This window comes from Scyliorhinus torazame, chromosome 31, assembly GCF_047496885.1.
Source record: "Scyliorhinus torazame isolate Kashiwa2021f chromosome 31, sScyTor2.1, whole genome shotgun sequence".
In the NCBI taxonomy this organism is placed as follows: Eukaryota; Metazoa; Chordata; class Chondrichthyes; order Carcharhiniformes; family Scyliorhinidae; genus Scyliorhinus; species Scyliorhinus torazame.
The window spans coordinates 18,002,774-18,018,276 of record NC_092737.1 but is presented as its reverse complement, the minus strand read 5'-3'; the positions used below and the strand labels follow the sequence as shown (position 1 = coordinate 18,018,276).

At 53.6% G+C, this 15,503-nt stretch overlaps 1 protein-coding gene across 1 annotated transcript in view; it reads left to right on the top strand.

The window, feature by feature from the left end:
* LOC140404730 (zonadhesin-like) overlaps positions 1-15,503 on the top strand; it is a 120,685-nt gene that overhangs the window by 48,745 nt on the left and 56,437 nt on the right. The window contains exons 15-16 of the mRNA XM_072493414.1: positions 1,578-1,780; positions 3,220-3,364. Coding sequence (XP_072349515.1) covers positions 1,578-1,780; positions 3,220-3,364 — 348 coding nt within the window. The remainder of the gene's footprint in view (positions 1-1,577; positions 1,781-3,219; positions 3,365-15,503) is intronic.

Genomic DNA, 15,503 nt, shown 5'->3' with positions numbered 1-15,503 from the left:
ACCACTGCCCATGTGTGTCTGTGTGTGTGTGTGTGTGCAATCTCTCGGTGTGTGTATGTCTGTGTTTTTGTGTGTATGTATGTTTGTGTGTGTCTTTGTGTGGGCGTGCTCGTGTCCGCATGGGTGTGTGTGCACGCGTGTGTGTGCCAGTTTGTGTGTGTCTGTGTGAGTGAGTGTGAGCATGTAAGTGTGGGTGAGTGTGTGTGTGTGAGTGTGTGTGAGTGTGAGTGAGTGTGTGAGAATGTCTGTGTGTGTGGTTGTGTGTGTGAGTGTGTGAGTGTGTGTTTGAGTGTGAGTGTGTGTGTGTGGCTGTGTGTGAGTGTGCGTGCATGTGTGTGTGTGAGTGTGTGTGTGAGTGTGTGTGTGTGTGTGAGAGAGTGTGTTTATGTGTGTGTGAATGTGAAATGAGAGTGTGTGTGTTTGTGTGTGAGTGTGTGTGTGTGTGTGTGAGTGTGTGTGTGTGAGTGTGAAAGTGAGTGTGTGTGTTTGTGTGTGGTGAATGTGTGAGTGTGTGTGTGTATGGTTGTGTGTGAGTGTGAGTGTGTGAGTGTGTGTGTGTGTGAGCGTGAATGTGTGATTGAGTGTGTGTGTTTGTGTGTGGTGAATGTGTGAGTGTGTGGGTGTATGTGTGTGTGAGTGTGTGTGTGTTTGTGTGAGTGTGTGTGTTTGTGTGTGTGAGTGAGTGTGTGTGTGTTTGTGAATATGTGTGTGTGAGTGTGAGTGTGTGTGTGTGAGTCTGTGTGTGTGAGTGTGAGTGTGTATGTATGTGTGTGTATGTGTTTGTGTGTGTGAGTGTGTGTGTGTGTGTGAGTGTGTGTCTGTGAGTGAGTGCGTGTCTGTGTGTGAGTGTGTGTGTGTGTGTGTGTGAGTGTGTGTGTGTGAGTGTGTGTGAGTATGTGTGTGAGTGTGTGTGAGTGCGTGTGTGAGTGCGTGTGTGAGTGTGTGTGTGAGAGTGAGTGTGTGAGTGTGAGTGCATGTGTGTGTGTGAGTTTGAGTGTGTGTGAGTGTGTGTCTGTGAGTGAGCGTGTGCTGTGTGTGAGTGTGTGTGTGAGTGTGTGTGAGTGAGTATGTGTGTGAGTGTGTGTGTGAGAGTGTGTGTGTGAGAGTGAGTGTGAGAGTGTGAGAGTGTGTGAGTGCGTGTGAGTGTGTGTGTGTGTGAGTGAGTGTGAGTGTGTGTGTGTGAGTGTGTGTGTGAGAGTGAGTGTGAGTGTGAGTGAGTGTGTGTCTGTGTATGGGTGTGTGTGTGAGAGTGAGTGTGAGTGTGTGTGTGAGTGTGTGTGTGAGAGTGAGCGTGAGTGTGAGTGTGTGTGAGTGTGTGTGAGAGAGTGAGTGTGTGTCTGTGTATGAGTGTGTGTGTGAGAGTGAGTGTGAGTGTGTGTGTGAGAGTGAGTGTGAGTGTGAGTGTGAGTGTGAGTGTGTGTGTGTGAGTGTGAGTGTGAGTGTGAGTGTGAGTGTGAGTGTGAGTGTGAGTGTGAGTGTGAGTGTGAGAGTGAGAGTGAGAGTGAGAGTGAGTGTGTCTCGCTGTAAATCCCCATGTCGTGGTGTTAATTTTCTCTCTCTCTCTCTCTCCCCGGCAGCTCTGAACTGCGCGGTGGGCAGTCACTACGCGCCCTGCGGCAACGCTTGCCCCGCCTCCTGCACCGACCTCTCCGCCCCCAACGACTGCGGCCGGCCCTGCGTCGAGGGCTGCGTCTGCGACCAGGGCCACGTGCTGAGCGGCGACAGGTGCGTCCCCTTCAGCCAGTGTGGCTGCGTGGACCCGGAGAGGAACTACCGGCTGGTGAGTGTGTCGGCGTTTGGCCACGTGAATGGGGCGGGGTATCGTGGGAAGGGATCAGATTCACCGGAGCAAAGTCACAAGAAGCAGTGGCAGGGTGTGGACCACTCGGCCCGTCCAACCTGCTATCCCATACAATACAACCCTGACTGACCTCGGGCCTGGACTCCATTTTCCCGCCCACTCCTCATATGTCTAAATTTACGATAACAACAAAAGTCCGACTTGAATACATTCAACGATGGAGCTCCCACAATCCTCTGCCGTTGGAGAATTCCAAAGATTCACAAATCCTTTGGGTGGAGAAATTTCTCCTCATCTCAGTCCCAAAATGGCCGACCCAGTCCCAAAATGGCCGACTCAGTCCCAAAATGGCCGACTCAGTCACAAAATGGCCGACTCAGTTCCAAAATGGCTGACTCAGTCCCAAAATGGCCGACTCCATCCCAAAATGGCTAACTCCCTTGTCCCGAGGCTGTGTCCCCCGTGTTTTAGATTCCCCGACCAGCAGGAAACAATCTCTCAGCGCCCAACCCTGTCAAACCCCTTCAGAATCAAGTCCATCTCAATGGGATCGCCTCTCATTCTTTTAAACTCCAGAGAATAAACCCAATTTACGGAGCCCCTCATCACAGGACAACCCCCTCGTCCCGGGGGCCGATCTAGTGAGTCTTCGCTCTCCCGCCTCCGATGCAAGTTAAGCCTTCAGGTGGAGATGCGCACACTGCTCCAGATGTGGTCTCGCCAAAACCCTGGAACAAACAGTTAGCAAGAGATGTCTCAGCACTCCAATCTCCAGGGGCTGGTTTAGCTCACTGGGCTAAATCGCTGGCTTTGAAAGCAGACCAAGGCAGGCCAGCAGCACGGTTCGATTCCCGTACCAGCCTCCCCGAACAGGCGCCGGAATGTGGCGACTAGGGGCTTTTCATTCCCGCCCCCCCCCCCCCCCCACATCCAACTCTGGGCAGGAGGCTTTCCTCAGCCGGGAACCTGTTTGAAATGAGGAACTCCGGTTACATTGGCGAGGCTGGGATTCGAGGAGGGATCCGGGTGGCGGGACGCCGCAGTCAGCCTGGGAATTCTGCGGTTAACGGGGAGGAGCTCGTCCTCGTTGCTGATAGTCGGTCAGCCCGCCCGGGGACGCCAACGTGCGGCTGGGAGGCGAGGCGCTCGCAGTCGATTTGCCTGCCAACGCCCACCTGACTGGGGTCACAATCAAGAGAGATAAAGGGCGGGGGCCGTGTGCAGTGAGGGTGCAGGACAGGTAATAAAAAGGGATTTGAAGGCAGGCGGGAATTTTAAAGTCAGCGGCCGGGAGGGAGCCCGCGTAGGTCAGGGGGGCACTGCGGCCGTCGGTTGGATGGGACCCAGAGCGGGTTGGTGGGAAGCACAGCAAGAGGAAACAAACAGGCTAAACCAATGTCCCCGTCGCTCTCTGGCAGCTGGGGGAGACCTGGATGGCCAACGAGGATTGTACGAAGCGCTGCACCTGCTCCAGTCCCAGCAACATCACGTGTGAGCACTGGAAATGCGGACCGCTGGACCGCTGCGGAATCCTGGACGGTGACCTGGGTTGTCACACATCAGGTCAGTGAGGACACAGAATACCACCCGAGTCGAACACGACCACTGCCCCAGACCTGTCTCAGTGTCAGTGTTACACCTGTGTTTGCACCCATACTGTACTCTGTATCTAACCCTGTGCTGTACCTGTCCTGGGAGTGTTTGATGGGGACAGTGTAGAGGGAGCTTTACTCTGTATCTAACCCCGTGCTGTACCTGTCCTGGGAGTGTTTGATGGGGACAGTGTAGAGGGAGCTTTACTCTGTATCTAACCCCGTGCTGTACCTGTCCCGGGAGTGTTTGATGGGGACAGTGTAGAGGGAGCTTTACTCTGTATCTAACCCCGTGCTGTACCTGTCCTGGGAGTGTTTGATGGGGACAGTGTAGAGGGAGCTTTACTCTGTATCTAACCCCGTGCTGTACCTGTCCTGGGAGTGTTTGATGGGGACAGTGTAGAGGGAGCTTCACTCTGTATCTAACCCCGTGCTGTGCCTGTCCTGGGAGTGTTTGATGGGGACAGTGTAGAGGGAGCTTTACTCTGTATCTAACCCCGTGCTGTACCTGTCCTGGGAGTGTTTGATGGGGACAGTGTAGAGGGAGCTTTACTCTGTATCTAACCCCGTGCTGTACCTGTCCTGGGAGTGTTTGATGGGGACAGTGTAGAGGGAGCTTTACTCTGTCTCTAACCCCGTGCTGTATCTGTCCTGGGAGTGTTTGATGGGGACAGTGTAGAGGGAGCTTTACTCTGTATCTAACCCCGTGCTGTATCTGTCCTGGGAGTGTTTGATGGGGACAGTGTAGAGGGAGCTTTACTCTGTATCTAACCCCGTGCTGTATCTGTCCTGGGAGTGTTTGATGGGGACAGTGTAGAGGGAGCTTTACTCTGTATCTAACCCCGTGCTGTATCTGTCCTTGGAGTGTTTGATGGGGACAGTGTAGAGGGAGCTTTACTTTGTGTCTCACCCCGTGCTGTATCTGTCCTTGGAGTGTTTGATGGGGACAGTGTAGAGGGAGCTTTACTCTGTATCTAACCCCGTGCTGTACCTGTCCTGGGAGTGTTTGATGGGGACAGTGTAGAGGGAGCTTTACTCTGTCTCTAACCCCGTGCTGTATCTGTCCTGGGAGTGTTTGATGGGGACAGTGTAGAGGGAGCTTTACTCTGTATCTAACCCCGTGCTGTACCTGTCCTGGGAGTGTTTGATGGGGACAGTGTAGAGGGAGCTTTACTTTGTGTCTCACCCCGTGCTGTATCTGTCCTTGGAGTGTTTGATGGGGACAGTGTAGAGGGAGCTTTACTCTGTATCTAACCCCGTGCTGTATCTGTCCTTGGAGTGTTTGATGGGGACAGTGTAGAGGGAGCTTTACTCTGTATCTAACCCCGTGCTGTATCTGTCCTTGGAGTGTTTGATGGGGACAGTGTAGAGGGAGCTTTACTCTGTATCTAACCCCGTGCTGTACCTGTCCTGGGAGTGTTTGATGGGGACAGTGCCGAGGGAGCTTTACTCTGTATCTAACCCCGTGCTGTAACTGTCCTGGGAGTGTTTGATGGGGACAGTGTAGAGGGAGCTTTGCTCTGTAACTAACCCCGTGCTGTACCTGTCCTGGGAGTGTTTGATGGGGACAGTGTAGAGAGAGCTTTACTCTGTATCTCACCCTGTGCTGTACCTGTCCTGGGAGTGTTTGATGGGGACAGTGTAGAGGGAGCTTTACTCTGTATCTAATCTAACCGATAAACACTGTACATAAACTCGGGGCTAATTGCTATCCACTGATGGTGTCTTGCAACTCAATGAGGATGGAAAGTCTCCAGGACCCTCAGTACGCATTCAGTGAGTCCAATGTGCGAATACCCCTTCTGCAGCAATGGAATTCACTGGCCAACTGCAACAGATATTAAATGAGGCCACGGAAATCTGGGGACAAGGATGTGAAAATCTCTGATTGGTACAAAGAGCAAGTGCGCCCTGCAGTGGCTGGATGCAAGTATGACAGGAACTGTTTGTTCTGAGGTACATCGTAGACACAAGAATAATCGACAGAGAACATTGACCAATGGTACATCGACAAAACAGTGATTGGTTCCAGTGCGGAACAAGGGCCCAAACAAAGCCTCTGGCACGGAGTCTGTCCCTGTTGCTCAGAAGGGAAGGGGGAGAGGAGCAGAGCATTAGTAATTGGGGACTCTATAGTCAGGGGCACAGATAGGAGATTTTGTGGGAGCGTGAGCGACTCACGTTTGGTATGTTGCCTCCCAGGTGCAAGGGTACGTGATGTCTCGGATCGTGTTTTCCGGGTCCTTAGGGGGGAGGGGGAGCAGCCCCAAGTCGTGGTCCACATTGGCACTAACGACATAGGTAGGAAAGGGGACAGGGATGTCAGGCAGGCTTTCAGGGAGCTAGGATGGAAGCTCAGAACTAGAACAAACAGAGTTGTTATCTCTGGGTTGTTGCCCGTGCCACGTGATAATGAGATGAGGAATAGGGAGAGAGAGCATTTAAACACGTGGCTACAGGGATGGTGCAGGCGGGAGGGATTCAGATTTCTGGATAACTGGGGCTCTTTCTGGGGAAGGTGGGACCTCTACAGACAGGATGGACTACATCTGAACCTGAGGGGCACAAATATCCTGGGGGGGAGATTTGTTAGTGCTCTTTGTGGGGGGTTTAAACTAATGCAGCAGGGTCATGGGAACCTGGATTGTAGTTTTAGGGTAAGGGAGAATGAGAGTATAGAGGTCAGGAGCACAGATTTGACGTCGCAGGAGGGGGCCAGTGTTCAGGTAGGTGGTTTGAAGTGTGTCTACTTCAATGCCAGGAGTATACGAAACAAGGTAGGGGAACTGGCAGCATGGGTTGGTACCTGGGACTTCGATGTTGTGGCCATTTCGGAGACATGGATAGAGCAGGGACAGGAATGGATGTTGCAGGCTCCGGGGTTTAGGTGTTTTAGTAAGCTCAGAGAAGGAGGCAAAAGAGGGGGAGGTGTGGCGCTGCTAGTCAAGAGCAGTATTACGGTGGCGGAGAGGATGCTAGATGGGGACTCTTCTTCCGAGGTAGTATGGGCTGAAGTTAGAAACAGGAAAGGAGAGGTCACCCTGTTGGGAGTTTTTTATAGGCCTCCTAATAGTTCTAGGGATGTAGAGGAAAGGATGGCGAAGATGATTCTGGATAAGATCGAAAGTAACAGGGTAGTTATTATGGGAGACTTTAACTTTCCAAATATTGACTGGAAAAGATATAGTTCGAGTACAATAGATGGGTCGTTTTTTGTACAGTGTGTGCAGGAGGGTTTCCTGAAACAATATGTTGACAGGCCAACAAGAGGCGAGGCCACGTTGGATTTGGTTTTGGGTAATGAACCAGGCCAGGTGTTGGGTTTGGAGGTAGGAGAGCACTTTGGGGACAGTGACCACAATTCGGTGACGTTTACGTTAATGATGGAAAGGGATAAGTATACACCACAGGGCAAGAGTTATAGCTGGGGGAAGGGCAATTATGATGCCATTAGACGTGACTTGGGGGAGATAAGGTGGAGAAGTAGGCTGCAAGTGTTGGGCACACTGGATAAGTGGGGCTTGTTCAAGGATCAGCTACTGCATGTTCTTGATAAGTATGTACCGGTCAGGCAGGGAGGAAGGCGTAGAGCGAGGGAACCGTGGTTTACCAAGGAAGTGGAATCTCTTGTTAAGAGGAAGAAGGAGGCCTATGTGAAGATGAGGTGTGAAGTTTCGGTTGGGGCGATGGATAGTTACAAGGTAGCGAGGAAGGATCTAAAGAGAGAGCTAAGACAAGCAAGGAGGGGACATGAGAAGTATTTGGCAGGAAGGATCAAGGAAAACCCAAAAGCTTTCTATAGGTATGTCAGGAATAAGCGAATGACTAGGGAAAGAGTAGGACCAGTCAAGGACAGGGATGGGAAATTGTGCGTGGAGTCTGAAGAGATAGGCGAGATACTAAATGAATATTTTTCGTCAGTATTCACTCAGGAAAAAGATAATGTTGTGGAGGAGAATGCTGAGCCCCAGGCTAATAGAATAGATGGCATTGAGGTACGTAGGGAAGAGGTGTTGGCAATTCTGGACAGGCTGAAAATAGATAAGTCCCCGGGACCTGATGGGATTTATCCTAGGATTCTCTGGGAGGCCAGGGAAGAGATTGCTGGACCTTTGGATTTGATTTTTATGTCATCATTGGCTACAGGAATAGTGCCAGAGGACTGGAGGACAGCAAATGTGGACCCTTTGTTCAAAAAGGGGAGCAGAGACAACCCCGGCAACTATAGACCGGTGAGCCTCACGTCTGTAGTGGGTAAAGTCTTGGAGGGGATTATAAGAGACAAGATTTATAATCATCTAGATAGGAATAATATGATCAGGGATAGTCAGCATGGCTTTGTGAAGGGTAGGTCATGCCTCACAAACCTTATTGAGTTCTTTGAGAAGGTGACTGAACAGGTAGACGAGGGTAGAGCAGTTGATGTGGTGTATATGGATTTCAGCAAAGCGTTTGATAAGGTTCCCCACGGTAGGCTATTGCAGAAAATACGGAGGCTGGGGATTGAGGGTGATTTAGAGATGTGGATCAGAAATTGGCTAGCTGAAAGAAGACAGAGGGTGGTGGTTGATGGGAAATGTTCAGAATGGAGTACAGTCACAAGTGGAGTACCACAAGGATCTGTTCTGGGGCTGTTGCTGTTTGTCATTTTTATCAATGACCTAGAGGAAGGCGCAGAAGGGTGGGTGAGTAAATTTACAGACGATACTAAAGTTGGTGGTGTTGTCGATAGTGTGGAAGGATGTAGCAGGTTACAGAGGGATATAGATAAGCTGCAGAGCTGGGCTGAGAGGTGGCAAATGGAGTTTAATGTAGAGAAGTGTGAGGTGATTCACTTTGGAAGGAATAACAGGAATGCGGAATATTTGGCTAATGGTAAAGTTCTTGAAAGTGTGGATGAGCAGAGGGATCTAGGTGTCCATGTACATAGATCCCTGAAAGTTGCCACCCAGGTTGATAGGGTTGTGAAGAAGGCCTATGGAGTGTTGGCCTTTATTGGTAGAGGGATTGAGTTCCGGAGTCGGGAGGTCATGTTGCAGCTGTACAGAACTCTGGTGCGGCCGCATTTGGAGTATTGCGTGCAGTTCTGGTCACCGCATTATAGGAAGGACGTGGAGGCTTTGGAGCGGGTGCAGAGGAGATTTACCAGGATGTTGCCTGGTATGGAGGGAAAATCTTATGAGGAAAGGCTGATGGACTTGAGGTTGTTTTCGTTGGAGAGAAGAAGGTTAAGAGGAGACTTAATAGAGGCATACAAAATGATCAGGGGGTTGGATAGGGTGGACAGTGAGAGCCTTCTCCCGCGGATGGATATGGCTGGCACGAGGGGACATAACTTTAAACTGAGGGGTAATAGATATAGGACAGAGGTCAGAGGTAGGTTCTTTACGCAAAGAGTAGTGAGGCCGTGGAATGCCCTACCTGCTACAGTAGTGAACTCGCCAACATTGAGGGCATTTAAAAGTTTATTGGATAAACATATGGATGATAATGGCATAGTGTAGGTTAGATGGCTTTTGTTTCGGTGCAACATCGTGGGCCGAAGGGCCTGTACTGCGCTGTATTGTTCTATGTTCTATGTAAAGCAACTACATGAGTAAGAGCAGCATAGGGCGTCGTGAATAGTGTTCTTACAGGGAACAGATCAGTCCGAGGGGGGAGTTGTTGAGGAGTCTGGTAGCTGTGGGGAAGAAGCTGTTTATGTCTGGATGTGCGGGTCTTCAGACGTCTGTATCTTCTGCCTGATGGAAGGGTCTGGAAGAGGGCAAAGCCTGGGTGGGAGGGGTCTCTGACGCTGTCTGCCTTCCTGAGGCAGCGGGAGGTGTAGACAGAATCAATGTGGGGGTGGCAAGCTTGTGTGATGCATTGAGCTGAGCTCACCACACTCTGCAGTTTCTTGCGACCTTGGACCGAGCAGTTGCCAGACCAGGCTGTGATGCAGCCGGATAGGATGCCCTCTATGGCACATCTGTAGAAGTTTGTGAGAGTCGATACAGACATGCCGAATTTCTTTAGCTTCCGTAGAGAATAGAGACGTTGTTGGGCTTTCTGGACTGTTGCATCAACGCGAGTGGACCAGGACAGACTGTTGATCATGGTGACCCCCAGGACGTGTGTCAGTATTTACAGGGGGGTCCCCGGGGAGTGTGTCAGTATTTACAGGGGGGTCCCCGGGGGAGTGTGTCAGTATTTACAGGGGTGTCCCCGGGGAGTGTGTCAGTGTTTACAGGGGGGTCCCCGGGGGAGTGTGTCAGTATTTACAGGGGATCCCCGGGGAGTGTGTCAGTATTTACAGGGGGGTCCCCGGGGAGTGTGTCAGTATTTACAGGGGGCTCCCGGGGAGTGTGTCAGTATTTACAGGGGGTCTCCGGGGAGTGTGTCAGTATTTACAGGGGGTCTCCGGGGAGCGTGTCAGTATTTACAGGGGGTCCCCGGGGAGTGTGTCAGTATTTACAGGGGGTCTCCGGGGAGCGTGTCAGTATTTACAGGGGGTCCCCGGGGAGTGTGTCAGTATTTACAGGGAGTCCCCGGGGAGTGTGTCAGTATTTACAGGGGGTCTCCGGGGAGCGTGTCAGTATTTACAGGGGGTCCCCGGGGAGTGTGTCAGTATTTACAGGGGGTCCCCGGGGAGTGTGTCAGTATTTACAGGGAGTCCCCGGGGAGTGTGTCAGTATTTACAGGGGGTCTCCGGGGAGCGTGTCAGTATTTACAGGGTGTCCCCGGGGAGTGTGTCAGTATTTACAGGGGGTCTCCAGGGTGTGTGTCAGTATTTACAGGGGGTCCCCGGGGAGTGTGTCAGTATTTACAGGGGGTCTCCGGGGAGCGTGTCAGTATTTACAGGGGGTCCCCGGGGAGTGTGTCAGTATTTACAGGGGGTCTCCGGGGAGTGTGTCAGTATTTACAGGGGGGTCCCCGGGGAGTGTGTCAGTATTTACAGGGGGTCTCCGGGGAGCGTGTCAGTATTTACAGGGGGTCTCCGGGGAGTGTGTCAGTATTTACAGGGGGGTCTCCGGGGAGCGTGTCAGTATTTACAGGGGGTCCCCGGGGAGTGTGTCAGTATTTACAGGGGGTCCCCGGGGAGTGTGTCAGTATTTACAGGGGGGTCTCCGGGGGAGTGTGCCAGTATTTACAGGGGGTCCCCGGGGAGAGTGTCAGTATTTACAGGGGAGTCCCGTGGGAGTGTGTCAGTATTTACAGGGAGTCCCCGGGGAGTGTGTCAGTATTTACAGGGGGTCCCCGGGGAGTGTGTCAGTATTTACAGGGCATCCCCAAGGAGCATGTCAGTATTTACAGGGAGTCCCCGGGGAGTGTGTCAGTATTTACAGGGGGTCCCCGGGGAGTGAGTCAGAATTTACAGGGGGTCCCCGGGGAGTGTGTCAGTATTTACAGGGGGGACCCCGGGGAGTGTGTCAGTATTTACAGGGGGGACCACGGGCAGTGTGTCAGTATTTACAGGGGGTCCGCGGGGAGTGTGTCAGTTTTTACAGTGAGTCCCCGGGGAGTGTGTCAGTATTTACAGGGCGTCCCCGGGGAGTGTGTCAGTATTTACAGGGGGTCACCGGGGAGTGTGTCAGTATTTACAGGGAGTCCCCGGGGAGTGTGTCAGTATTTACAGGCGGGTCCCCGGGGAGTGAGTCAGTATTTACAGGGGGTCCCCGGGGAGTGTGCCAGTATTTACAGGGGGTCCCCGGGGAGTGTGTCAGTATTTACAGGGAGTCCCCGGGGAGTGTGTCAGTATTTACAGGCGGGTCCCCGGGGAGTGTGTCAGTATTTACAGGGAGTCCCCGGGGAGTGTGTCAGTATTTACAGGGAGTCCCCGGGGAGTGTGTCAGTATTTACAGGCGGGTCCCCGGGGAGTGTGTCAGTATTTACAGGGGAGTCCCCGGGGAGTGTGTCAGTATTTACAGGGCGTCCCCGGGGAGTGTGTCCGTATTTACAGGGGGTCCCCGGGCAGTGTGTCAGTATTTACAGGGAGTCCCTGGGGAGTGTGACAGTATTTACAGGGGGGTCCCCAAGGAGCATGTCACTTTTTACAGGGGGTCCCGTGGGAGTGTGTCAGTATTTACAGGGAGTCCCCGGGGAGTGTGTCAGTATTTACAGGGGGTCTCCGAGGAGTGTGTCAGTATTTACTGGGGTTCCCCGGGGAGTGAGTCAGTATTTACAGGGCGTCCCCGGGGAGTGTGTCAGTATTTACATGCGGGTCCCCGGGGAGTGTGTCAGTATTTACAGGGGAGTCCCCGGGGAGTGTGTCAGTATTTACAGGGCGTCCCCGGGGAGTGTGTCAGTATTTACAGGGAGTCCCCGGGGAGTGTGTCAGTATTTACAGGGAGTCCCCGGGGAGTGTGTCAGTATTTACAGGGGGTCCCAGGGGAGTGTGTCAGTATTTACAAGGCGTCCCCGGGGAGTGTGTCAGTATTTACAGGGAGTCCCCGGGGAGTGTGTCAGTATTTACAGGGGGTTCCCAGGGGGGGGAGGGGGGGGTCATTATTTACAGGGCGTCCCCGGGGGAGTGTGTCAGTATTTACAGGTGGGTCCCCGGGGAGTGTGTCAGTATTTACAGGGAGTCCCCGGGGAGTGTGTCAGTATTTGCATGGAGTCCCCGGGGAGTGTGTCAGTATTTACAGGGGGTCCCCGGGGAGTGTGTCAGTATTTACAGGGGGTCCCCGGGGAGTGTGTCAGTATTTAGAGGGGTTTCCCGGGGAGTGTGTCAGTATTTAGAGGGGTTTCCCGGGGAGTGTGTCAGTATTTACAGGGCGTCCCGGGGGAGTGTGTCAGTATTTACAGAGGGGACCCCGGGGAGTGTGTCTGTATTTACAGGGGGGGCCCCGGGGAGTGTGTCAGTATTTACAGGGGATTCCCGAGGGAATGTGTCAGTATTTACAGGGGAGTCCCGGGGAGTGTGTCAGTTTTTACAGTGAGTCCCCGGGGAGTGTGTCAGTATTTACAGGGCGTCCCCGGGGAGTTTGTCAGTATTTACAGGGGGTCCCCGGGGAGTGTGTCAGTATTTACAGGGAGTCACCGGGGAATGTGTCAGTATTTACAGGGCGTCCCCGGGGAATGTGTCAGTATTTACAGGGGGTCCCCGGGGAGTGTGTCAGTATTTACAGGGGGTTCCAGGGGAGTGTGTCAGTATTTACAGGGGGTCCCCGGGGAGTGCGTCAGTATTTACAGGGGGGTCCCCGGGGAGTGTGTCAGTATTTAGAGGGGTTTCCCGGGGAGTTTGTCAGTATTTACAGGGGGGTCCCCGGGGAGTGTGTCAGTATTTACAGGGCGTCCCGGGGGAGTGTGTCAGTATTTACTGAGGGGACCCCGGGGAGTGTGTCTGTATTTACAGGGGGGGCCCCGGGGAGTGTGTCAGTATTTACAGGGGATTCCCGAGGGAATGTGTCAGTATTTACAGGGGAGTCCCGGGGAGTGTGTCAGTTTTTACAGTGAGTCCCCGGGGAGTGTGTCAGTATTTACAGGGGGTCCCCGGGGAGTGTGTCAGTATTTACAGGGGGTCCCCGGGGAGTGTGTCAGTATTTACAGGGAGTCCCCGGGGAGTGTGTCAGTATTTACAGGCGGGTCCCCGGGGAGTGAGTCAGTATTTACAGGGGGTCCCCGGGGAGTGTGTCAGTATTTACAGGGAGTCCCCGGGGAGTGTGTCAGTATTTACAGGCGGGTCCCCGGGGAGTGTGTCAGTATTTACAGGGGAGTCCCCGGGGAGTGTGTCAGTATTTACAGGGGGACCCCGGGGAGTGTGTCAGTATTTACAGGCGGGTCCCCAGGGAGTGTGTCAGTATTTACAGGGGTTCCCCGGGGAGTGAGTCAGTATTTACAGGGCGTCCCCGGGGAGTGTGTCAGTATTTACAGGGAGTCCCCGGGGAGTGTGTCAGTATTTACAGGGAGTCCCCGGGGAGTGTGTCAGTATTTACAGGCGGGTCCCCGGGGAGTGTGTCAGTATTTACAGGGGAGTCCCCGGGGAGTGTGTCAGTATTTACAGGGCATCCCCAAGGAGCATGTCAGTATTTACAGGGGGTCCCGTGGGAGTGTGTCAGTATTTACAGGGCGTCCCCGGGGAGTGTGTCAGTATTTACAGGGAGTCCCCGGGGAGTGTGTCAGTATTTACAGGGCATCCCCAAGGAGCATGTCAGTATTTACAGGGGGTCCCGTGGGAGTGTGTCAGTATTTACAGGGAGTCCCCGGGGAGTGTGTCAGTATTTACAGGCGTTCCCCGGGGAGTGAGTCAGTATTTACAGGGCGTCCCCGGGGAGTGTGTCAGTATTTACAGGCGGGTCCCCGGGGAGTGTGTCAGTATTTACAGGGGAGTCCCCGGGGAGTGTGTCAGTATTTACAGGGCGTCCCCGGGGAGTGTGTCAGTATTTACAGGGAGTCCCCGGGGAGTGTGTCAGTATTTACAGGGAGTCCCCGGGGAGTGTGTCAGTATTTACAGGCGGGACCCCGGGGAGTGTGTCAGTATTTACAGGGGAGTCCCCGGGGAGTGTGTCAGTATTTACAGGGCGTCGCCGGGGAGTGTGTCAGTATTTACAGGGAGTCCCCGGGGAGTGTGTCAGTATTTACAGGGCATCCCCAAGGAGCATGTCAGTATTTACAGGGCGTCCCCGGGGAGTCTGTCAGTATTTACAGGCGGGTCCCCGGGGAGTGAGTCAGTATTTATAGGGGGTCCCCGGGGAGTGTGTCAGTATTTACAGGGAGTCCCCGGGGAGTGTGTCAGTATTTACAGGGAGTCCCCGGGGAGTGTGTCAGTATTTACAGGCGGGTCCCCGGGGAGTGAGTCAGTATTTATAGGGGGTCCCCGGGGAGTGTGTCAGTATTTACAGGGGGTTCCCAGGGGGGGGGGTGTGGGTCAGTATTTACAGGGGGTCCCCGGGGGAGTGTGTCAGTATTTACAGGGGGGTCCCCGGGGAGTGTGTCAGTATTTACAGGGAGTCCCCGGGGAGTGTGTCAGTATTTACAGGGGGGTCCCCGGGGAGTGTGTCTGTATTTACAGGGAGTCCCCAGGGAGTGTGTCAGTATTTACAGGGGGGTCCCCGGGGAGTGTGTCAGTATTTATAGGGAGTCCCCGGGGAGTGTGTCAGTATTTACAGGGGGTCCCCGGGGAGTGTGTCAGTATTTACAGGGCGTCCCCGGGGAATGTGTCAGTATTTACAGGGAGTCCCCGGGGAGTGCGTCAGTATTTACAGGCGGGTCCCCGGGGAGTGAGTCAGTATTTATAGGGGGTCCCCGGGGAGTGTGTCAGTATTTACAGGGGGTTCCCAGGGGGGGGGGTGTGGGTCAGTATTTACAGGGGGTCCCCGGGGGAGTGTGTCAGTATTTACAGGGGGTCCCCGGGGAGTGTGTCAGTATTTACAGGGCGTCCCCGGGGAGTGTGTCACTATTTACAGGGGGTTCCAGGGGAGTGTGTCAGTATTTACAGGGGGTCCCCGGGGAGTGCGTCAGTATTTACAGGGGGGTCCCCGGGGAGTGTGTCAGTATTTAGAGGGGTTTCCCGGGGAGTGTGTCAGTATTTACAGGGGGGTCCCCGGGGAGTGTGTCAGTATTTACAGGGCGTCCCGGGGGACTGTGTCAGTATTTACAGAGGTGACCCCGGGGAGTGTGTCTGTATTTACAGGGGGGGCCCAGGGGAGTGTGTCAGTATTTACACGGGATTCCCGAGGGAATGTGTCAGTATTTACAGGGGAGTCCCGGGGAGTGTGTCAGTATTTACAGAGGGGTCTCCGGGGAGAGTGTCAGTATTTACAGGGTGTCCCCGGGGAGTGTGTCAGTATTTACAGGGGTCCCGGGGAGTGTGTCAGTATTTACAGGGGGTCTCCGGGGAGTGTGTCAGTATTTACAGGGGGTCCCCGGGGTGTGTGTCAGTATTTACAGGGAGACCCGGGGAGTGTGTCAGTATTTACAGGAGGTCCCCGGGGGAGTGTGTCAGTATTTACAGGGGGTCCCCGGGGAGTGTGTCAGTATTTACAGGGGGTCCCCGGGGAGTGTGTCAGTATTTACAGGAGGTCCCCGTGGGAGTGTGTCAGTATTTACAGGGGGGTCCCCGGGGAGTGTGTCAGTATTTACAGGGGGTCCCCGGGGAGTGTGTCAGTATTTACAGGATGTCCCCGGGGAGT